The 24605-nt window shown below is 39.7% G+C and overlaps 1 protein-coding gene across 2 annotated transcripts in view; it reads left to right on the top strand.

Annotated features, from left to right (window-relative positions):
* The window catches only part of ttc28 (tetratricopeptide repeat domain 28), a 92766-nt gene that overhangs the window by 3595 nt on the left and 64566 nt on the right, over positions 1-24605 (top strand). For both annotated transcript variants that reach the window (XM_029444848.1, XM_029444846.1), the window contains exon 2: positions 2024-2380. In XM_029444848.1, coding sequence (XP_029300708.1) covers positions 2024-2380 — 357 coding nt within the window. The remainder of the gene's footprint in view (positions 1-2023; positions 2381-24605) is intronic.

Below are 24605 nucleotides of genomic sequence, written 5' to 3'. Positions count from 1 at the left end.
TTCTAAAAGCCTGGACTCTTAATTTCAGTGTAAGGATTTCATCAGTTCATTATTACCCAAAGCTCCGAGGACCATGTACAGTTAAGACTTAAATCTTGCTTTTAACAGTCTGCCGCTTGATTGTTTCCGAATTAATCACAGCGCCATCTGTCAGTGGCACACTTAATTAAAAATGGCATGATCTAAACCGTGAGTAGGGAAGTTTTTCAGGTCTCAGAGTGCACCGGACCTCAAAAAATGAATCTTTATTTTCAGGGGATAAGAGTCGATGAGCCAAACTGCAGGATCTTGATGCTAAATGTGTTGTTTGCTCCAGAAAACTCATTTATCTCACGTAAGGAACTAAACGGCTCTGATGTGTGTTGAAAGTGATTTGAAAGAACTCCTTCAAGTTGTGCAGGACTGAATAGTAGCTAGCTGCTAACTAGCTAGCTAGTTTCTATCGTGACTACACGTTAACTTATTTAAATGCTGCTTTTCCTCTCAGGAGATGTTAGAGCTAGCTGTCCAGTGTTACTTAAAGTGGTCTTAACCTGCACAGAGTAGATACTTGATAGTGTGTCGTCATCTACAAATACTTTTCATGTCACACGTACGAGACTGTGTGAACTTCCTAAAAGTTTCTTGCAGTTTATTTCAAGTGAATCATGTTGAGTGCAGCTCCAAACAATTTAAAGCCTTTCCTCGCCTCTTGCTCAGAGCCGTTGGGGTGATGCATTTGCAAGTTTTAGGAATACCTCCAGTCTGCATATTTTAAGTGTGTGTGTGTGTGTGTGTGTGTGTGTGTGTGTGTGTGTGTGTGTGTGTGTGTGTGTGTGTGTGTGTGTGTGTGTGTGTGTGTGTGTGTGTGTGTGTGTGTGTGTGTGTGTGTGTGTGTGTGTGATGTAGAGCGAGAGAGAGAGGAGGAATAGAGAGAGATAATGAAGGCCTTGGTGTAAGCTCTGGTGAAAGGACACATTTGGAAACACCAGATCAGGGAGGGAGGCAGCGTCTCAATGTTAAAGCTACAGAGAACAAACCTCAGTGAGCACATTTTACACAAAGTTTGAATGAGAAGAACAGAAGCCTCATCGGACTGTCTGAGTCTCTGTCTGACTTTCCTTCTTTTCTCTCTCCGTCTCAGAGGAATTCAAGCCGTTACCACCGAGCAGAAACGAAAAGTGCACGCAGCAGTTTGGTGTCCCATTTGCCGGGAACTACAGCATCGTATCATGCTAATGAAGCTGCTGCGGTTTCGATGTCGTACTGGGTTTTTAATGAAGTAACAGCAGAACAAAAGTACATTTACTTGCTTTATTTCTAAACTTAGTTTTCTACAACACTATGGGCGAAAAGGTCCGTCTTTATATTGCTCTCTCAATGACACAATTCAAAATATGGAATAATAAGTATAACCAGACCGATACAGGATCATTGAAGCAGATACTGATAGTACATTTAAGATAAAACTTTATTTATCCAGAGGTTTGCAGCAGTTGCAATACAAAGTGCACCAGTATCCCGGTTATGATCGCGCTTGTTATTTATTAGCAGACATATAAACTGATACTATTATATATGCTATGGGCTAATATAAGCCAATTTATCGGCCTGGACAATTTTATGTATTTGTGATGATCTTACTACTACATGGGTGGCTCAGGAGGTAGAGTGGTCGTCCACCGGTCGGAGGTTCGGTGGTTCGATTCCCAGTTAGCATGTCGAAGTGTCCTTGGGCAACAAACCTCGCCCAAATTGCTCCTCCTGGCCAACGGTGTGTGAGAGTGTTTGAATGGTTATCACTACTGACGAGCTGATGTGCACCTTGTGTGTGAATGTTGTAAACTTTGAGTGATCGTAAAGATTGTAAAAGCGCTATATAAAAGCAGTCCATCTACCATTTACATGCCCTGTTGCCAAAAACGTCTTCATGTCGGACCTTTTGGTGCTAATACATAAATTACAAGTTTTCGTCTGTTGACTAACAGATGGGATAATTGTTATTGTCTTCTCTCCTTGTCCTCCCCACTTCCTCTTCTCCCAGTTCTCTCTGTTTGGTTCTCGCTCCACCAGCAGGACCACCAACCCTCCCTCTTCATCCTCCTCCTCTTCGTCTCCTGTGATCCCTTCAGCCCCGCCGGTGAAAAGGGCAGACCAACCGCCTGGCTCCCCCGGCCTTAGTAAAGCAGAATTCCTGGACCGTGTGCGCCGCAGTAACCAAGCCTGCCAGCAGGGGGAGTACACTGTGGCTGTTCGTCTCTACAGTGAGGCCCTCACCGCCGACCCCCAAAACTGCATCCTGTACAGTAACCGCTCTGCAGCCTATCTCCGACTTGGACAGTACAGCACCGCTCTTGACGACGCAATAAAAGCACGTCTCATCAACCCCAAATGGCCCAAGGTAAGAGGTTTGACCCTCGTGACACTTCACCGCTCAGTCACACTCCAAATGATGAAGATACTGCCTCTGAGAGTGGGGCATGGATTTTATGTAGCTGAAGAGTGAATGTGTCCATTAAGTAGATGGTTAGATGGATGTTTGATGGGTGTACGGATGAGCCTACCTCTCAAAACCATCTCAGTGATGGTATATTAACGCATAAATATCGAGCAGCAGAAATGCAGCTAATTATAAACCCTTAGAATCAATATGGTACCCTCTTTGGAAACTCAGGAGTTCATGCACAAGTCAACATTTTAAAGTATCTTAGATCACTTGTTGCTTGATATAATCTTAGTTTGTTTCCCTTTGGTTTTCCAAGTTAGTGCCTGACAGACTTTAATTGGCCTCTTTCCCAGATCCTGTCAGGCGGCTTGTTGTGCTGTAGTTTCTTTTATTGTTATCGGTGTACGGCAGCTGAACACAAGCCTGCCACTTAGATGCTGCAGTCCACATGTTGTGCTTTTATAGTGTAATGTTAAATAGTTTTTATTTGTTTGTTTGACAAGTGTGTTTCAAAGGGACAGAACACGCATATATAACTCAGCATAATGAGATATCTCTGTACACGTGCTGGCATTAGCAGGTCCAGTGTTATGACAGCGATGATGATACAGACTGTGTATGATGTTGCTGATGCATCGGTGCTTTCTGTCGCTGTACATCATTAGAGGAAGGCAAATAATAAAGTTCAGCTGTAGGGTTGGATCGTTTAAAGATATATACTGTGAGACAATAGAAGTTAATAAAATATATAACATAGGTCTAATCGTTTTTATATTGCAAAAATGTTACATATTATACCTCTAACAAAGTAATGGGTTATGGATTAAGCTACCCAGCAGTATATAAAGTAATTAAAATTAGCCCCACGTTCACCAGCTGCAACATTAAAGGGATTCTTACACATTACTGCATCAATAATATATTCCAATTATATGATATATGTTAGAAATGGGTCGCTCTGCATAATGACTTCTTTTTGTTGAAAACTTTTGTAATTGTACAACATGTGACTTTTACTTCTAGTATTTCTACTCTGATACTTTTAATTAAATAAAAGGTCTGCATACTTCTTCAACCTCTGATAAGGAGGTACTTTGATTTATCAGCAAGCATGATATATATATTTATATTAAATTCCATATACAGTAATATTTCTTAGGGAGTTGAGTCATTACATGAACTGCTTTCATCGCTTTAATTTCTGGTGATGTGTGTGAGAGAATTATTATAAATAAATATGCAGTGCTTAACATTTCCAGCACATTTACCAGAGAAATGAGCGGCTGGAAACTAGATCAAGTACTTCTTTACACTTGAAGTAGCTCTTTACATCCAACACAGTGAGGAAGTGAAGGATGGTGAGGCTCAGAGAGTCTTTTTAAAGCCGTTCACTAGGGGGGTATGCAGGCAGGAGACTGGGTTTGCCAGGGCTACCTCTGTCTGGACGACTGGGGCCGGGCCAGCTTCGACTCCACTTCCTTTCTCTGTGCGAGAGAATGGACGGAAGTGGTGTTTTTGGGTGTGTGGTGTGTGTGTGTGTGTGTGTGTGTGTGTGTGAGCGAGAAAGCTTTTCACGGCTGTTATTTTGTTTTTCAAACCCTGGCGAGGCCTTGGCCTGAGTTTGGCACTTAAAGACAATAACAGAAGCTGCATTCCTCTCTCTCTCTCTCTCTCTCTCTGTGTGTGTGTGTGTGTGTGTGTGTGTGTGTGTCTTGTAAAGTGGCGGTGTCATAGCAGTGGGCTTGCTGCTGCATTTGCCGTGGGTCAAATGCAAGGTCAAGACTAATGAAGTACCAATAAGAGAGAGTCTTTCTGAGAGGGACGTTTACTTCTGCTTGAATTCTCTCTTTCTGCTCTTCTCTCGGTCGGCTTTGCTCTCTTCTCTTTTCTTTTATTCTCTTCTGTTTGCCTCCCACAGTTTGTCCTGTTGCTGCCCCCGTCGACTTTTCTGTTGGCACAACAGGCTCAAATACACACTCACTGTATCGCACACACACAGAAAAGGTGACTCGGTCATGGGAACAGAGGGGTGTAGCTGGTCAAAAGCTGTTTGTCTGCTTATCCTGATAACAACACAGTACAGAAGAACAAAACTTCTTTGCATTTTAATGTTGTTTTCTTGTTGATTTGTGCAGCTTTATCTTTTTTGTTGGTGCATTCAATGCAAAGCTTTGAGAAAGCCTTTTGTTTCTTTGTGATTCAAATGAAGTCACCTCACAAAAGTAAAACTGCTGCAGGAACGAAAGCCTTTCTATTGACTCATTTGAGTGTTTTTCTCCCACAGACCAGACTACTTTGTGTATGAATGTTTTGCTGTCATCCGTACACTCGTCTGAGCGTTGATTTTGTGAAGGTACTTTCAAAGAGGCTTTTTTATTTCCACATCCAGGTGATTTTATTCAGATCCTTAAGCTCATAGCGATCTGGGAAACTATTGCCTCTTCGCTGCTTTACTTTTTGGTCTCACAAATAAAGACTGTTTGGCCCAGAAAAAGGAAGGAGGCACTGCGGCTAATGTGTGGCTGCACCACTGATCTGTTTTACGATAAGCAAGCACCCTCAGCTAAACATTTGGGGTGGGCTCCATTTTTCTGAGCTCTTTAAGGACTCTTGCAATAACTGATTTTTTTGGGGTGCAGCAGAAACAAGTTGTGAACATTAGTATCACCTTTTAGGTTGATATGTGGAACTCACTATAAAGCTCCGTAAAGCTGCTGGTTCAGCACTACCAGAGACTTCTTTTTAAACCACTGATGAAGATGGTGTAATGCAATTAAAAGGTCCAGAACAGCCACTAAATGGACCTTGTGGAGAGATTGTTTGCTCAACTACTGCTAATACACTTTTACACACTTTTTTGAACTGAAAACAATGAATCAACATGAATTGAATCCACAATTTTGATAATCGATTGATTGTTTTATCCGTGCAACATTTGAACATTTTGCTATTCTTTGCATATTGAATCTCTTTCAACAAGCACATTAAAGATGGATGGACCTTTGCATGTAGGATATTGGGATTTTTTCTGACCTGTTTTAAAATCTAACTTTATAACTTGATCAAGAAAATCATGAACAACTTAATCCAATACTAAAATTATAAGTTAGTTGATAGTTTTTGGTTACTCAAGATAATCACAGTTTCCATTGAGAACTACTTTCAGAAGAAATAATCCCTTTGAAAAATGTGTTCCGTGGATTATCCATAGGGACACAAGCTATGAGCACCACACACACACACACACACACACACACACAACATTGTCGTTCACCGCCAATATATTGGAGTAGAGGCAGAAATGTCAAAACCAGGGCAAATTAAACTAAAACTCTTTGTCTGGCTAAACACCTTTTAGAAGTAAGAACATATGTTTCTTTAAAGTTTGTCGGACTGACCCTTTTAGTCATGTGGGTGCAAGTTAGTGTTAACATCCTAAATATTCTGCTCTGGGAGTAAGTGTAGCTGGAATCAGCGCAGATCATCAGTAAACGCGCTCTGAAGTGGAAGCCAACCAGATGGCAGCCAGCTACGCCTGTTTACGCAGAAGGCCGCAGAGTCGGCTCAGGCTTCCCCTGTCATTAAGAAACTACTCTGCAACCACACTCTGCAGAAAATATTACAGACATACGTGCAGAGCAAGAGTCCCGTTTCTTTAAGTAGGACACTGGACCTAAAATGGCCTTTTGAGGAGGCTTCCCCACATGACAGAGTTTAGCAGTATATTGTAATCTGATTTAAGAGAAGATTACTTTTCTCATGGTTGGGTTCTTCCCCGATCGTACAAAGTTTATGGTCCCGTGACTTGACCCTGGACTGTGTTGTCGGGATGGTAATGTTCTCTGTTGTGTTCGTGCTACATCCGAAATTGTGCCATAGAGAACTCAGTCTGGGTCAGAAGGGTAATCCAGGACTTACTGCAGAGCATGTGAGGAGAGTGAATAAATCTCCAGCATCGAGATGTTTCACTTTCACTTAAATTGCTTTCTGTTCTCACTATGACACATTTCTATCCAGAGAAACTGAAATAACAGTTTGACATGGCGAGTATGCACACATTAAATTTCATTGTACGTGCAAATGTTGCAAAGAACTACAGCTGAAACAAGTAGTCCATTAACCTTTTAGTCAATCTACAGGATGTTATGCAGCATTAACTGTTGAGTGAATAGCTGTTGGCACCAGATTCCTAAATGAATGAATGAATAAATAAGATAAAGAAAGATTTTTTAGGAAAAACACACACACACTTATGGATTGGTGTTTCTCATAATTATGATTAACTAGTTGTTTGTTGCAATTAGAAAACCTGCTTTAGTTTAGAGGCTGTAATTTTATAACAATTTGCAGGATACAGATTATAGAGGCAGTTATTTTGGTTAGAATTAAGTAGATTTTATTGTTTTGTTGTTCTGTTGTTTGCTTCCTGGAAGGAAATGCCAACAATTTCAACCCAAGTATCCATTCATTATTCATGTGCCATTGAAAACCACAGTGTGTGTGTGTGTGTGTGTGTGTGTGTGTGTTTGCCTGTAGACAAATTGCAGCTGACCTGCATGCACTAACTAAAAGACTCTCTAGGTAACGCAGCAATTAGTTGGAATTGCAGGTTTAAGTTTGGTTGCAGAAGTCACGAGCGTCTTGTAAATGTAATATTTTGGAATTGGTGATCATGCTTTTCAAATGAATTGTAGTTTAATAAAAAATGCATGTAAATTCTAGTGTTATTAAATAGTAATAAATAATAACATGCATTGAATAATCTGTGTAGTCTCTGCAGGTCTTCCTCCTCCAATCAGATGCTTGTAAAGCATGATTCTGTTCAGTTATTTTAGTTAGTAAATCAAACTGAAACCTTAAAAGAGAGGGGTTAAAAAAAACAAGGGCTCCAAAATGACATACTTCTTTCCAGGAAACGTCTTAAGGAGCCTAAAAATAAAGTGTTACCAAACCTGCTCTATTGAGTCATGTAGAAAATCAAAGGATGTGATGAAACATTGGTTTTCCCAGCCGCCACTAGAGAGCAGCACTGACGTACTGGGAAGCTGCTTGGTGACAACCTCAGGGAGCTCAAACACAACTTTTCCTTTGTTACAGCAGCCCTCTCATGACCCGCATCACATGAGGCTCACAAACATGCACAATCCATGTAATCCACCCAAGGCTAATAGGCGCCACAGAGCTGCAGAGCTGGCATGCAGTTGTTGCTCTAATAGCTGCTCTGTCACCTTGGAGGCGTTAATGAGCATTATCGTTCTTTAAGTGGCTCGGTTTAAAAAATCTTTTCTGTTTCTTCTTCTCATCCTTTCCTAACTTCTCATCCTTTCCTAGCTCCCTTCATCCCATTAGCAGCAGTAGCAGCAGCTGAAGCTATTTCTCAGCTTCCCATCTGTGATAACATGTTTGCAGAAAAGTGCACATCAGCAGCAAATAACCTGCTGCTCGTTCTGTCTCTCACACCCAGACTTACACTAACTCTCCCTGCAAAGTGTAATGAGTTATGATTTTGCCTGGAAGTGGAGTAGGCTTAATTGTCTGGTATAAATCGGGAGATATGCTCTCTTTCTGCTTGCAGTGTTGTTTCATACACTGCTGTAAGACTTCAGCACAGACTCTGCTGTCTCAGCAATCATACTGAGCTACGGGAGTCTTTTCTTTTTTACCCGTTCTTTATCCTTCTCGCTCTGCGTTCATCTCTCTTACTCACAGCTGGGTGCCTTGGCTGTCTGTGCAAAGTGAATTGCAAAGGACGGAGAAAGATAACAGCAGTGGGAGATAATGAAAGAGTGACTTGGTTGGACTTGAACATGGCTTGGTGTGACTGCTATCAGAGTGTGACTGAAAGAAAATGAATGTCACAGGATAAGGATTTAGGTCTCAGCTCATACTCTCTACCCAGCATTAGCAGCAACTGACAGGAGCAAAAGCAGCTCATGGTGTGAAACCCTTTGCCAGGAATGCATATCACATCACCTGCTCGCTCATGCACGTTCATGCGCATTTTCGTGAGCATGCACAGAAGAGGAAACCACACCAAACGCTGCTCTGTAGTGCTACAAGTGATCTACTGGAGCTCCATGCTTTGGGAATTGCCGTGTCCTTGTCCTACAACTTGGGACTTCCTGCTTACCTCTCAATATGTTGGAACAGAGCAGCCTCGGTGTAACGGAGCTGCAAAGCCAAACAGAAAGAAGAGAGGCGAGATAAACAGCAGGGAGAATAACTCACTAATAATGGGATTTTTTGTGTTGCTATTTCCAGACAGGGGTTGAGGTTAATGAACAATCACATATTTGGGACTCCTGTGAAGTCTGTGGAGGAGGGCGGGGTTGTGTTTGAGCTTCAAAGAGAGCACTCTTTGTGAATGTGATGGGGGAGTGTGTAATATAAGCAGGGTTCACATCAGGTGGTATGCCTTCCTTTGCTTATGAGATAGACCTACACTTAAAATGATTAAACGGCAGCATAAATCTGATCAGTCAGTAAAATCTTGTTGGTCTTCAACTGTATTCCTCACCTCATCGTGGTGGTGTAAAGACTTAAGATTATGGTGTTGGACAATTATCTCTTTCTAACTTGTTTCCAGCAGGAAAACAACACAAGTAGTGTTTCAGGTAAAGGCAGCAGTGCAGGAGATCATGTGGTGCTTTGAGCTAAATGCTAACGTTAATGACGATGCTAAAGTGCCGATGTTCAGCAGGTACAATGTTTACCATGTTCACTGTCATGTTAGCATGCTAACAGTTATGGTGGACAATGTAAATAGTATACCTGTTAAACGTTAGCATTGTGAGCATATTAGCATGCGTTAGCTTGTTAGATAACATGGAGAAATAAGACGCACCAGGCTTAGGATACACAGACGATACTTGTTTAAAGGATCAAGACATTGTTGTTGTGTTTTGCTCTTTTATGGGATTTCTTGACGATCAGAAAAATATTCAGACTTTTCCTTTAAAGTGGTTTCTTTAGACTTTTATTTAACTATTTTTCTCGATGGAGGGATGAGTCACCATGTTGTGTTAGAGGCAAAATTGAGAAACTTTTGGATATCATTGAGTTGATTCTTGGTTTTCTGGGTCAAGTTATAATTGAAACTTCGTTTTATTTCTGTGAGCAAAACTATCTGCGTCCTTTCATCCATCGCCATGCTCCACTAAGACCTTTCATATCAGCTCGGATGCCCCTTCATGTTTCCCTGCACTAAACTGACTTGTTTCAGTGGTTCATGTCGCACACACTGCTGAGTGGTGTGTCTGCGGCCGGTCACCATGGCAACAATGGTTCAAATTATGGATTATCTTTGTTCTTTTGTGTGTGTGTGTGTGTGTGTGTGTGTGTGTGTGTGTGTGTGTGTGTGTGTGTGTGTGTGTGTGTGTGTGTGTCTGAAGAGAGGAAAATTACTTAAAAACATGAAATTGTGGATTGTGGGCTTTAGTTGCGTCCCGAGGGAGATGGCTCTGATTTTGGTTTTTGTCTCGTGTTCCCATTTCAAATCTTTCTCTCAATGTAACTTCACATGGAAACACCGGACCCTCCTGGATAATGTGATAAACATATTTAGTGTATGTTTTCGCCATCAGGTTTGATCATTTCAACTTTCTGTGTTGTGCGTCAGTTTGGAGGACGGCTGTAAACACTACAATACCCATGAGCCTCAGCAGCTTATATGGAGAATAAACCAGAGGCACAAATCACAGCGGCAGTCAGTTTGCTCAATTCATTCAAAATTGACCCAAAAAAGTGTTTTGAATTCATATGTGGATTTTACAATCTGCTTTTGTGGCATGTAGCAGAGTTTTAAGCTTGTTAATGACCTTTTACTTAACAGAAACATAATAGAAACCAACCTATTTTGTTCTAATGCAGTCGTTAATCTTTTGTATTGATTATTCAACTGGTAAAGTTTCATGCTGATCGAAGCTGCAGAAGTTTCAAGGTCATGTGCATAACGGTTTCAGTGGAGCCATCATTGGCAATGAAATTCTTGGTTCTCAGGCTCCCTCCAACAATGCTCCTACAATATGTATAAAAAGAAAAGAAAACATGCGGTAAAAATGAGAATCCAAGACATAAAGTAGTGCAGAAACTGTAGGGATGAAATCTAAATATGATATAGAATATAACACTGTTGGTAAGTGTATGTACAGATATACAGGAAATGGATTGAGAACCAGGGGTGTCCGATGAAAACCATCCAAAAAGAGAAAAACAAGAGAGCTCCTCACTATCAAAGTCAACCAACATGTAAAAACCCAGTGCACGCTCTCCTCACCATTAAATCAAACACAATTACAGGCTCATCTGTTTGGCAGGAACCCAACGACACTGTGCCAAGCTCTCAGGCCTGCCAGCCTCACCGGGCATATGTGCCACCAACTGTCTGTCTGAGCTCCGGGGCTAGCATCCGCGCAGAGTATCAATAATGAGAAAAACTATTATCCCGCCTACATGTTGATTCTTCATCTTCTTTAATGGGAAAATGTTGAAGCCACAATACGCAAGCATCAAAGGATTAATGAATGCAGCACTCAGCAGTTTCACAATCAGATAGGGTTAATTCTCTCTTGTATGTTTCTTATCTTTAACCCACAAATGGAATTACATATTCATGATTTGAAGTGAAACTCTTCAAAAGCTGCTTGTGCTTTTTGCTCTCACTGAAGATACTGCAGGGAGAATAATCTGAATGAAATAAGTAATCAAATATGCAGCTTTTACATGTTCAGGTCTCCCTCAGAGAGACTGAGATCAGCATGTACTGTACACTGATTACAGAGAGGGAGATGTACTTTAGAATATTTAATTTGCATGAATATTTAAATTGTATTTCTCTAAATTACCAATCCAGGCGTCTGTGGCATGTTTCATGTATGTTTATGTGTAAAAAGCAAACACACACACACACACACACACACACACACACACTGCAGTCGATTCTATCATTCAGTCCTTCATAACACAAACAGAAACATTGTGGATTAATATGCCACTGACTTTGTTAATTAATCATTTTGTCTATAAAATGTCAGAAAATAGTGAGATTTCCCAAAGTGACGTCTTCAAATATCTTTGTTTTCTGTCCAAACCTCCAAACATATTAATTTACAAAAATATAACGCAAAGAAAAGCAGCAAATTCTCACATATACTGGAGCGATTTGGTGTTTTTGCTTGAAAAATGACGATTAATTTATGGCAATTGATTAATAAATGATTGACTAATTGTGTTTAACTGACAGGAAACATTTCTGTGTACGTGTTTAAATGTTTTAAAGACATAAGGATGTGAACAGAGTTCAACCAGAACAACTATGTAACATGTGCTCAGTTAAATATATAAGAATATCTGAACTTTATAAAATATGAATAAGGTTTAGCCCGGTGTAGGATATTAAACATGAAATATATCGAGCAATTCATCTCTTATTCTGGACTGGTCCTGCATTTTTTGAATGGACATTAGCTATTTGTTTGGGCATTCTTTGACATTTGTAAATCATGCTAATAATCTATAAATCAAGAAGATAATCTGGATTAATCGATAATGAAGGTGCAACCTTGATAGATTTATTTCTTATAAGACTGATAAAGAGAAAACAGACACATATCACCAAAATATCCCAAACAAAAATATAGTATTTGATTCATTGCATGTTGTGTAGCATTCAGAAGACATTATATGATATATTATGAAAAGAAAAATATTTATTTTGATGGACTATAATAGAATAAAGTAACATAAGATTGTTCTATATAATATTACATATATATATATTTAAAAAAGGAATATTTTAGTTGATTAAACCTACAATTAATTCAACATTTTTAATGGATTAATCTAATTCTTCAAGCAAAAATGTACTGGCTCCATGTAAACTGAATATCTTTGGGTCAGACAAAACAAGACAATTATGATTCTTTTGACTATTTTCTGACATTTCAAAGACTAAACAACACTATTAATTGAAAGAAATCTGATAATAATCTGTAATGAGAATCCTATTTGCAGCTCTATAGTGTTGAAAGTGACTGAACGTGTTGTACCCTCAGTAATCTGTTAATTGCAGAATAATAACAACCTTCTTTCCAAAGGTGTGATTTTCTCCAACATGCTATCAGCACCTTCTCCTCTCTGACGCTCTGCTCCTGTTAAATCCAGAGGAGGAGGAAGAGGAGGAGTGTTATGTCAGCTGGTTAAATATGACCTTCACCAGCGTCCCGAAGGACCAGGCTCAATGTACAGCGCTCCACTAACACCAGCGCACCTCAGTAATATAGTCGTGTGTGTGTGTGTGTGTGTGTGTGTGTGTGTGTGTGTGTGTGTGTGTGTGTGTGTGTGTGTGTGTGTGTGTGTGTGTGTGTGTGTGTGTGTGTGTGTGTAAGAGCATAATGTGCACAATTTATAATAACCTTGCCATAAGGCACGAGCAGATCAAATTAGCTATTAGTTATACGAGGAAGTGTGTCATGGAAACACACACACACACACGCACACACACACACACACACACACACACACACACACACACACTGTCCTCTCTTATCCCTTCCATTGACTACACTGTATTATTTATTTTCTCCTGGACACATACGAGCCTGCAGCATTGGTTTGTTATTTTTAAATTATTTTCAGAACCTCACAGCGGTGTAATTATTGTGATGTGTGTGTGTGTGTGAGTGAGTGTGTTTGGTGCACAGGATCAATAAAATCTGTGCAGGATGATAACACCTGTGCTGTAGACTCCAGGATGACCTGTGTATGATGAGACTCCAACATTTATATTACAGTTATCTCCTGACATTCACACATACACACAAAAGAGACGATCAAAATCAAAAGACTCTCAAGAGATTGTAAAAGCTTCCATAAAATACCGTCCCTGTGTATGACGAGCTCTATCTTTAGCTGAATTAAGGACATAAAAGAAAGTGATGTGTAGTTGTGGTAGTTATTTTACTCAAGTGTACTTGTCTGCTACTTTATACTTCTGCTGCACTATATCTGAGAGGGAAATATTGTCATGTTTAACCCTCTACATGTATTAAAATTGTACTTTTCAAATGTAAAAACATCATATAATCATCTTTATAAAATAAAATGTGGCCCCAATGTCAAGTCTCAAATGGAGAAATGACAATAACCCTTTAAAAGTGACGAGAAATATGAAAGTTATCCTTTAATTTAAACCTTGAAACAACTTTATTTGTTTCGTTAAAGTGAAAGTACAGGAATGTTTTTGGTCATGTGCATACAATCCCATTAAAATACTTTAATATGTTACACTCTATTAATGTATCTATTATTTATCTTTTATGTTTTCACAGTACAAAGACCTTCAACCATGCTTAAAAACCCATAAATTGAGGTGTACACACCTGAACCTGAAGCTCTTATCCCTTAAAACACCCTAAACTATGCATATAATTAATTAACAAATACAATAAAGTCCAATAATTTATCCATTACTTATTTATTTGGGGTGAACGCCTGAATTTGCACCTTAATTGAAGATTAATTTCCTTTTAAGGTACAAATAAAGGAGAACATTTTCCTAAAATATCATAATTTAAAGCAGTTTATACCCCTTAAACCTGAATAATGAACATATAATTCATAAAACACATCTATTTTACCCTTAATTAATCCCAAATGTGAGGTGTAAATACACAGAATACGATATAAAATATATATTTGATATAAAATCATGATCTCCCGTCTTCACAGTCAGAGCTTTTGAACATATTGGACCTTGAATGCATCACCTGAAGGCTTTATTGTTCTATTAGGCTTATCACTGTTCAATTCTGCCAGCGGTGCAGAGGTGTTACCCCCTCCCTCCCCTCCCCCAATCCTGCCTGCTCTCACCTAATTCACATGGGGAAGAGATCAATGTCAAAAGCTTTCGGATATGTTACTAAATCAATCATTTATTTCCACACACACACACACAGCTGGACAGATCTGATAACCAAACACACCCTCTCACACTTTGACCTCCACGGGACCCGGCGTTTGACCTCTGAACTCTTGACCTGCACTTGTGTGATTCACGGCTGATGTGTGTCTGTTAGTCTGGTGTGTGTCGAGGCTTACGTGTAACACTAACGTATCTGGTGGCTGACGGGGCGAGATCATTTAAATATAATCATTTAATAATGTTTTTAATGTTACTTTCCAGAAAACCAAGCTCTTTATCAGCATCAGAGAGTTTTCACCGTTGGCAACAGGAATATAATTGATCGAAGATCTTTAACGAAAGCTTCCTCGTTGAGTGCTGGAATAAGATTGGATGAGACACACTTGCACATTTGCCCGCGATTCATGCGGATCCAATCCACCTGCACCTGACGACACAGAAAGGTCAAGTGATTATTATTCTGTTGGATTTCTCCCTACGACCAGAATAATTTGACATGTCTCCATAGGATTCGATGAAAGAAGGCTGGTTCCTTCATGAATTAGAGACAAACACACATTGTTCCCGTCATCATCTCCGTTTCCTAGAGTTTCTATACTTTCTAAATGTCCATGACCATGACGATGAAGCTCCCCTAACCTCAACAAAGTTGTTTTAACTGTGATCTTTACCTAACCTAAGTTATTTTTGTTTGATAGCAGCATTAGACCAGAAAACACACAAGTTTAAAGATATGTTGCTCTTCAAACCAAACACATTTAAAGTAATAAATGTAATTTATAGGAGACAGAGTTAAACTCAGAGCCTCAGAAACAACAACATTTGGTAAATCTTGAAACGATCAGGACAAAGCAGATAATAAGAGGTGGCACTGAGACAACAGCAGGTGAAATACCTGCTGTGGCTGCAGAGAAGAATGAGCGGATTAGACCTAATGTGTGTGTGTGCGTGTGGTGTGTGTGCGTGTGTGCGAAGATAGTGTTTGCGGCCATGTATGGTAGCAAAGATGAATGGTCTCATTTGTGGTGGGCGCCTGGAGGCCACACAGACTGATGCAGCCGTGTTGCTGCAGACTTTATCTCACAGTCAGACCGTGTCCACTCTAAATGCTGATAAATCTGAAAACATCTTTTGTGTGTCAAACAAGGTTTTGTTCGCACAAGCATTTTCAGATTTCCGCTGACTGCTGAAACGGCAGAACAATTGAAAGACAAATGTCTTAATGTTTCTTTTTTGTTTCGTCCGTTTTGTTGTATTTTTGTTAGTTTTGTGCTTCGTCTGGAAAGGACTTAAAAGTACGCAGAGTTTTATCAGCGAGTCCTCATGAAAGAACAAAATAAAGGCATTTATCAAAGCCAGTCTCCTGTGGCAAAGTCCGCTGTTGTGACTCTATCATAAAGTCACCTGACTTCCTCCTTTGCTCATAAACCCTATGACCCCTCGAGGTCTTGATGCTAACGGTGTTATTTTGGGGCACTTGTTGAAACCTCTGATGTTTCTTTGAGAACAGAAAAGGTATTAAAGCGTCAAAGTTTGGACAAATAAACGTTGAAATTTCAACTGTATTTCGAGTGAATCAGCAAAAGAAATATGCAAACTGTAGCACTTTTTGAATTTTTTATTATAATATACAACAAATAAACTAGTCTACATTACTCTCCCCTTATCTGACCACCCTCATTTATTTATACAGTCCCTAAGCAACACCCCCCCCCCCCCAGCCCTGCCCTGTATAACCTATGAAAATCCACAAGAGACGTCTCGATCAGCCACAAGAGTCAGTGTTGGTCTGGATGGAAAGTTTAGTGAGAGGGTTGACATGGAGGGTGGAAGGATGTTTTGTGGCTGCTGCACAAGTTCCTCCTGAGACCCCTCTTCGCACACACACACACACACACACACACACACACACACACACACACATGCCTGCAAGCTTCTAAACTTATCTAAACTTAAGCTTATTGATTTTAGGTGGGATGAATGGGTGTGTGCGCTGTACGAGAAAGTGTGTGTGTGTGTGTGTGTGTGTGTGTGTGTGTGTGTGTGTGTGTGTGTGTGTGTGTGTGTGTGTGTGTGTGTGTGTGTGTGTGTGTGTGTGTGTGTGTGTGTGTTCATGCATCACCTACAACTTACTAGATGGTTGAGAATGAGAGGCGACAGGAAGTAGGTCCTGTCCTGTTACTGCTCAGTTGTTGTTTGATGTAACTTGCTGTTTTAAGTCTGTTGCTTGTTTCTTTCATGTGATTTTTTTTATGTTTAGTTTTTAATCTGTTGTTTGTTGATTTATATGAAACTTTTTATGCTGCTAAATCTAATATTTTGTCTGAATCTCAATGGGAATATTCATAGTAAAATTAAAGTAAAATAAAATAAGGAAAGATAGCGATAGAGAGAGAGAGATGACTTTGAACAGATGGTCCTTGGCTTCTTTCTAGCTCAGAGAGACAGAGGCCGCCTTCAGGGTCTCCCCTGAACGTTGGGTTGACCCTGAAGGTGCGGAGACTGTAGCCAGTAGTATTTTAGAAATACTGAAGTCATGCATCAAAGTCCCACTGAAATCCTGCCTCTCTAAAAATGTTCTTATTTTTGAGTTTTATGATTATTTATTTATTCCGTGAACAGCTGCATATTGTCTGCAAAAGTTATTCTAATGTAACAGTTCAACTGCATATAAACTCAACTAATTAAACCAAAATAAAGTGTGTGTATATATATATATATATATATATATAAAAAGTTATTTACATTTATTTCTTGAGAAATAATATGGAAATTCTGGAGCTGTGAAGTAAAGTTAAAAAAAAATTTGTGGCCTTAAACTAAAAATTGGAAACATTCCTAAGGTTGCTAAAAGAAACTCATTTTCTAGAAGAAATATTGAGGACATCAGAAATCAAAATGTTTTCTTTTATATCTCTGTATCACCTTGGAGTGTAGCATCACCGTTCTACCATGGCAACTTAACACAAGAACAGACACCAGCCAATAAGAAACTAGCGTTTTCCATGGCCACGCTATCACCTATAGAAATGATATTTCAACAGAGACACTGGCTGCATTATGGTCAGCACTAGAAATGTCAAGAGAGTGTCACAATATGGATAACCTGTACTTGAAGTATATTAATGCATTCTTTGAAATACCGCCATCATTTAGGTTACTGTAGGTTTACTTCATAATGAAAATGTTTCATGACCATGACAGTTAGAGCTGTTGTATTGTTTTGTTTTTTATAGCACAGACTGCATTATGTTATAATTATTACTACATAACAAATGTAGTTTTTCTGAAACAGCAGCAATAAAAGTGTCAATAATGCAACTGAACAGAGACCATAAACACCCACATACTAAATCTGTGTCTCCCACTCCAGTACACACACGTACACGTACACGCACACGCACACACACACACACACACGCACACACAGGCACGCACGCACATACGCACACGCACATTGAGCCTCTACATTCATCACTGCCAAGGTGTGTGTTTAGTAGCCATGTTGGCTGCGGAAAGTGCTCCATCAAATTGACTTTCCTGACGTGTGTGTGTGTGTGTGTGTGTGTGTGTGTGTGTGTGTGTGTGTGTGTGTGTGTGTGTGTGTGTGTGTGTGTGTGTGTGTGTGTGTGTGTGTGTGTGTGTGTGTGAGACACACAGAGTAATGATGCCGGTCAGAGATGAATAAGACTGATTTGATTTGATAAAGATATGTAGCCCCGGCTCGTCTTTCTTCCCAATCTGACAAACGTGTCTTCTGGCCGCTGAAGAAAAAAGGTCAAGGTTCAAAGGTCGAGGTTGACTTTATTATCTCATCATATAAATACTGTCGGGCAAGCCAGAAAAGGCCAGTTTTGTGCTTGGAGCTTTGCTTTAGATTACATTATTGTGCATGTGCTGCTGTGAAACACTGAATCAAAGACATATACGAGTGAATGTCATCACATTTCTGTAACATGAACACAGTGTTGGAGTGTTTATTAATGACCCCCAGCGTCAAACTGTGATGCTATTTGCATACCTCTGGCGTCTGCATGCCCGTGTTTTCCTTTGTTTGCTCCTTGTAACAGGTTGTAAATATGCAGTTTACAGTTTTCATGAAAAAACAATGAGGCTGGCACCAGCCATGAGCATAAACAAATCACACACACACACACACACACACACACACACACAAACACACACCCTCAAATAAAAACAGCTGTTGCATTATTGATGGTGTCTGAGGGGTGTGTGTGTGTGATTTAAGATTTTAATGTGGTTGTCTAGCACAATGGAAGGGGCGGACAGAACATGTCCTCGTATATCTGATCATTCGTACATTATGAATATAGTTTATTCATACAGATGATAATAAGCAGTAGTGTAATGTAACTAAATACTCATATTAATTATTTAAATTTGAGATACTTGAGTATTTCCACTTTATACTTCTCCTCCACTCCATCTCAGAAGTAAATATTGTTTTTTCTGAATTCATGACACGACTACTTTTCGATCTGCTGATAATACTTACACACTTTTACTTAAGGAAGGTTTGAATGCAGGACTTTTACTTGTAATGCAGTGTGGTAATATTACTTTTACTTCAGTAAAGGATCTAAATACTTCTTCTGCCACTGATAATAAGACATTTAAAGAGAAAGTTGTGCTTTCAAACACAGATTCTGATGTGACGACTGAGACCGCTCTCAGCTATACAACACAGCATCACGCGGAGTCGGTTCCTGGACAAACTCGCCTCCCTGCCGTTTGGCAAATCACTCTGGTTTATTCCCTGTTTAACGATACTGCTTCAAGAAACATGGACTGTTGCAAGTCTTGCTTTTTATGGCATCGTGCGCATGTTGTCAGTGGTTGTATTACAAAGTACTGTAATGGGCTAGCAACAACAAGGATCTCCGTGTGTAGCTCGGAAAACATTCCTTTATTCAACTGAGGTCCTGCAGTGATGTCGTTATATCTGGCACCGTGCGGCGTATTGAACGGTGGAAGCAAATCAACCTGGTCCATAAACAACAATTCAATTGTAAATAATAAGGGAAATGCATGTGTGTCCTATACTGCCCCTGCTCAGATGTTTACATGCCTGAAAGATTGTGTTGAACATTATGTCCACTGCCGAGGTAATGAAGGACACAACAGCGATTTAGCATATGAATGGTCAACATCGAAGCAGTAGAAACTGAGATATCCTGACTTTGAAACCCCAAAATTTCAGCATCCTACACTTCCCATAATGCAACTCTTTCTTCGGTCCTTCCCTGACTGGTAAACAGAAAAGTATTTGTAGCATTGTACTTCCTCCACCACTTGTGTGAAGTATTCCTTCCAATGGCAGCGTGGCAGACGGCCTACATGCTGGAAAATCTCCTATGTCATCATAATGCTACTGTACACATCAACCAGCCCGTAGCAGTAGTACCAGTCGTACTGTTAAAGTGCTGCGTTCAGAGTTGATACTTGAGCAGCAGCAGTGTTTCGTGCTGTTCTTTAAACAGATGGCCTTCAGTATTCTGTGGCAGTCAGTTTGTCTTTGATGTTCATATCTTCACAGCAGGAGTCAGAGCTCCCTGAAGGCTTTCACCTCACACGAGAGACCAAAGTCTAACAAGTCCCAGTCACATGTCATTGACATAGTCGACACATTTGCATACTGAATAATGTTTTTTGTTCAGATCCGTGACAAAATATTTTATTCAGTCGTACATTAACATACTTACATACATTAGAGTGTGTGTGTGTGTGTGTGTGTGTGTGTAAAGTACCAAGAATAATAAGTATTAAATCACTTGATTATAATTATTGATGCATTAATGTGTTCACTTTAATGTTGCAGCTGGTAAAGGAGATCTAATTGTATTTAAAAATACAGTTTTATCCTAATCTATAACATGACATCATAATTAATTTGTTGATTACATTTTTAATTAATCATTTTAATCAAAAAAGTAACTAAGTTAGGAAATAAATGTAGTAAAAAAAACAATATTTCCCTCTAAATTGTTGTGAAAAAGAAGCAGAAAATGAAAATAATCAAGTAAAGTGCATAAAAGTTGTTCTGTACTTGTAAATGTACTTAGCATGAAGTCAGAGCATGTCTTTAATTAACCTTTATGGCGTATTACGTCACCACAAGTGTTTGGTTGCATCACAGTTACAGAAATGGCATCAATGCTACGATATCACAGTCAATTAAGCTGCTGTGATGCTACAATGTTTATCTTGAACCTTTTGCAGGTGGAGATTTGTTGTGGTGTCAAAAGGAGGTGCAGCTTGTCATCTGCTGCCTCATCCTCACTTCTTCCTCACGTCTCTCAGTTACACCCGTCGACTTACACCCACGTTACATCACCACTGCCCGCATTCATCTTCTCGGTCTGTTGTGTTTCTTAAGCTCCTCAACACAAGCACATAATACAGCTGGCGTCTCATTTATTTTGGAACACAATTAAGAGCTTAACCTCCACGTGAAAGAGAAAGTATGCTGCTTTTCAGAGAGTACTGCCGCTGTGTTCGTACTGCTTATGTGTCCACAACTTTTTCAGTTTCTGCCTAATAGTGAAAATGTCATCTGGCTAAATCGACAATTCACTGAACCACCTACAGTGATTGTCCAATCATAGTTTAGCTACCAAAGACAGCTGTCGTGCTATGAGACACGTTGAAGCTGTGTGTGCGTTGGTGTCAGTTTTAACAAAAGTGCACAAGTGTAAGGAAGGGACTAAACAGTGTGTTTATCTGTTCTTACGTACTGTGGACCCAGAAGAGCGCCGTTCTCTCCTTAGTATGCAGATTATATGTAAATCATGCTCTTCTTGCCTCCTTAAGCCCTCCCCTCCACGCCCAAACAGACAGTTGAAAGTGAAAAAAACTGTCAACGTAACAAAAAATCTCAAATTTGAATCAAATTGTTTTTAATACCTGTGTTTTATTTTTCTGTTTTATTTATTTTTTTGCTCCAAATTGTATATTTGTTTCCAAAACTGGTGTTTTCACTCAGCTGTTGACCCAATTAAAGCCACAGTGCGGCTTCACACAGACCTCCAAGTGGTTATTAGAAACTAATTTGCCCTTGGTCGTTTATTTCGGGAGATTAGGTTGTTCTTTAAATGACTGACAATCACACACACGCAGACACCTCAAACTCTCTGTGTGTGTGTGTTCCTATTATTGGAAATGGAGTTAGTGATCTTCATCCCTCACCGCAATTTACCTTCACTGTCACTCTGTGAAGTTCATTTCTGTTATTGATCTGAGGAACCGGTTACAATCACACACAAACACACTTTAATCCAGATTCTCCAGCCGCTCACTTAAACCCAGTAATGACATGCAAGCTTTTGAATTTGACCTTTGTCTCACTTTAAGAGACCTGCTGGGATACATTCAAACACACAATAATGATGATGAAGAAGTTGGTGAGTGATGAAGACATGAGAAAATCTGTTTTGTTTAAAAGCATAGTTTGACTCTTTGGAAAATACACGTCTTCGCTTTATTGCCTGAAAGTCGATTTATGTCCGTACAGTGAATGTGTAGCTACAGGGAGTTAGCTTAGCTTAGCATAAAGACTGGAAACAGGGGGAAACAGCTAGCATGGTCTAAAAGTAACAAAACAAGATGCTGTCTATTTCTTTACTGGGTGCAGTGTGTTTTTTGTTGGTTTCTTTCCAACTTCTCGGTGACAACAATGTCACATCACTGGCCAAGAAATAGTTGGATACTTAACCTTCATTTTTTTTGTATGCATTAAATAAAAGAGAAAACATGTCAATTAGTGCGCGTTAGAGATGCTGGTAGACCTATTTTGTTGCAGTTTGACAGATTGAGGCTAGCTGTTTCTAGTCTTCATGCTAAACTAAGCTAATCATCTTCTGCTGTAACTTCACATTCACACACGAGAGTGTTAATCTTGTCATCTAACTATTGGCGAGAGAGTGAATTATTTCCCCTAAGGCACTGCAACATGTAATGTGTATGTGAGTGCAGATGCTAAGTGCAGACTCACTCACTGTGAAACAGAGGCAGGTGATGGCACTTTAATGATCAGAAGCTCTCTCGACGTCCTATAGGTGCTTATTACTCACACATATCGATGTGGACATGTAATTTTCAATAAGATTTACTGTAAACAAGTTCATTGCTTCAGGTCAAAGTTGATAGACTTCACATGTGTTGTACCCGAGTAAGAAAAGCCTTAAAGACAAACCACCAATCATGTGACACCTTTTTCATTCTCCATTGATTTCCAGTCTCTCTACACGCACCTTTACCAACATCACTGATACGCTCTGCTTTGCTCTGCAGGCTTGTGGGGGTTAAAGCTGTCCCTCTGTCTTTGTTTATGGAGGGTAAAGGATCCTGAAGGCTTTTCTCTGGGACCCGATGTCCCTGCCCTCCTCAACTCCCCTGATCCTTTATAATATTACCCTCAGTTTCCATTTCAAACCACCTCCCTGCCACACAGCAGAAGTGCAGAGATGCAGAAGGGGGTGTTAGGTTCTCCCAGTGCCTCCACTTGTATTCTCTTATCAGGTCCGCACATTGTTTCGGAGTTTCCCTTTCACACATGTAGCACACAACAGCAGATAGTCCGTGTCAGACGCCTTCTCTTCACTTACTTGAAATCCTTCGTTTGGTTTACGCTGGGAGGGGCGCCTGGGTAGAGCATGCATGACCCAGATTACACTCTGCTCTAGCCTGCTCGTAATTGGGTTAAAATCAACCGAGTCTCTTGATGGTCCCTGAATTTGTCTTAAGATTTCAGCATCTGTCCTCAAAGACAGAAGTTCCCAAATCTCGGCGTCTCTCCACTTTGTGTAAATGAACCTTCTTCTTCTTCACTGTTGGCTGTTTGCATTCTTCCAGTTTAAAACCAGCTGCAGCTGCAATAGAAACGTCATCAATGCGCCCACTCGCTCGCCATGAATGCCCCGGACTTTGTACTTGCTGACATAGTTACGCACCTACATACCATACTTCGTACTTCTGCGATGTAAACTTAGATTTATGTAAATGATACAACTATTTAAAGTTACTTGAAAGGACCAAAGATAATGAAATGTGAAGTCCCGATATAACCTGCACTGTTGTCTTTAAGAGCTGCCGTCACATTTTAAGAAAATACTGTACATTGATAAACACTTGTTAATAACAAAGTTGTTATATATACCCACATTATAATGTGTTATAATGACTACATTCAAAGGCTGTGAGCAATGTGAAAACATTGACAAGGGGCTTCTATACCGCACATACTGATGAATGTGATTAGGAAATGAGGCGCGCAGGTGATGTGGGAGGCAGGTGAATGAGGAACGTCTGAGGTGGACAGGTGAAGAATGGCAATCCAGCTTAATAGAGATGAAGGTGGTTTGAATGTTCATAAAGAGGCAGAACGGTCATAAAGAAACACACACTGAGGAAGTGTTAGATTGTGTTGTACAAGAAGTACCCAGGAATGTATCATTTATATATTCTTCTTTATATTTTATTTTGTATTTTATGTCACTGTGTCCCATGGGCATTTGTGGAAAACTATTCAATACACTGATTTTGATCATTTAATTTGTGAAGTTTACACATATTATTGTTTTGTAACGCTTACAGCAACATTTATGCCATCACTAGAATATACAGTGAATATTATCATATTGTGCTATTTACATGCAGTTTGGACAGTTGTAAGGACGTTTACTCAGTAGCCGTTTTCCAGCGAAAACCATGTATCTCCAAATTTGGCGATTTTGAATGTGAATGTTTGTGATAAACTGAAGGATGAAGTGTTCCTATTTCTTAAGCTAAATAAACTATTTAAAAACCCTCTTTGATCAGCTGGAAAGATGAAAACAGGGCTGTTTTTCTGGGAAACTCATGAAAAGTTAACTTTTTAGAGAAACAGTGAGTGGTTCTCACAAACATATGATGATTTTATATGATGCATTGCTGTAGATTAAACTAGACCTATTAAAACAACACACAACCGTAAACATATACAGCAGTAAAATGCAACATGCACATTAATGCAGCAGTAATATGAATGCAGGACTTTTACTTGTAGTGGAGTATTTCCAAAGTGTGGTATTAGTAATTGTACTTAGAGGATCTGAATACTTCTTCCACCGATGATTATAAGCCATACATGCAGTAGGCCTATGGGTTAACTAATTGAAAAAGGGGGAGTGGGAGAGAGAGGGTGTGTGTTAGAGAGAGGGGGGAGTAGTGTAGGATTTCAGCTCTCTCGTTTCTCGGTTCAGT

The sequence above is a fragment of the Cottoperca gobio genome, chromosome 12, assembly GCF_900634415.1.
Source record: "Cottoperca gobio chromosome 12, fCotGob3.1, whole genome shotgun sequence".
Lineage (NCBI taxonomy): Eukaryota > Metazoa > Chordata > Actinopteri > Perciformes > Bovichtidae > Cottoperca > Cottoperca gobio.
This window is presented reverse-complemented; position numbering and strand designations above follow the sequence as displayed.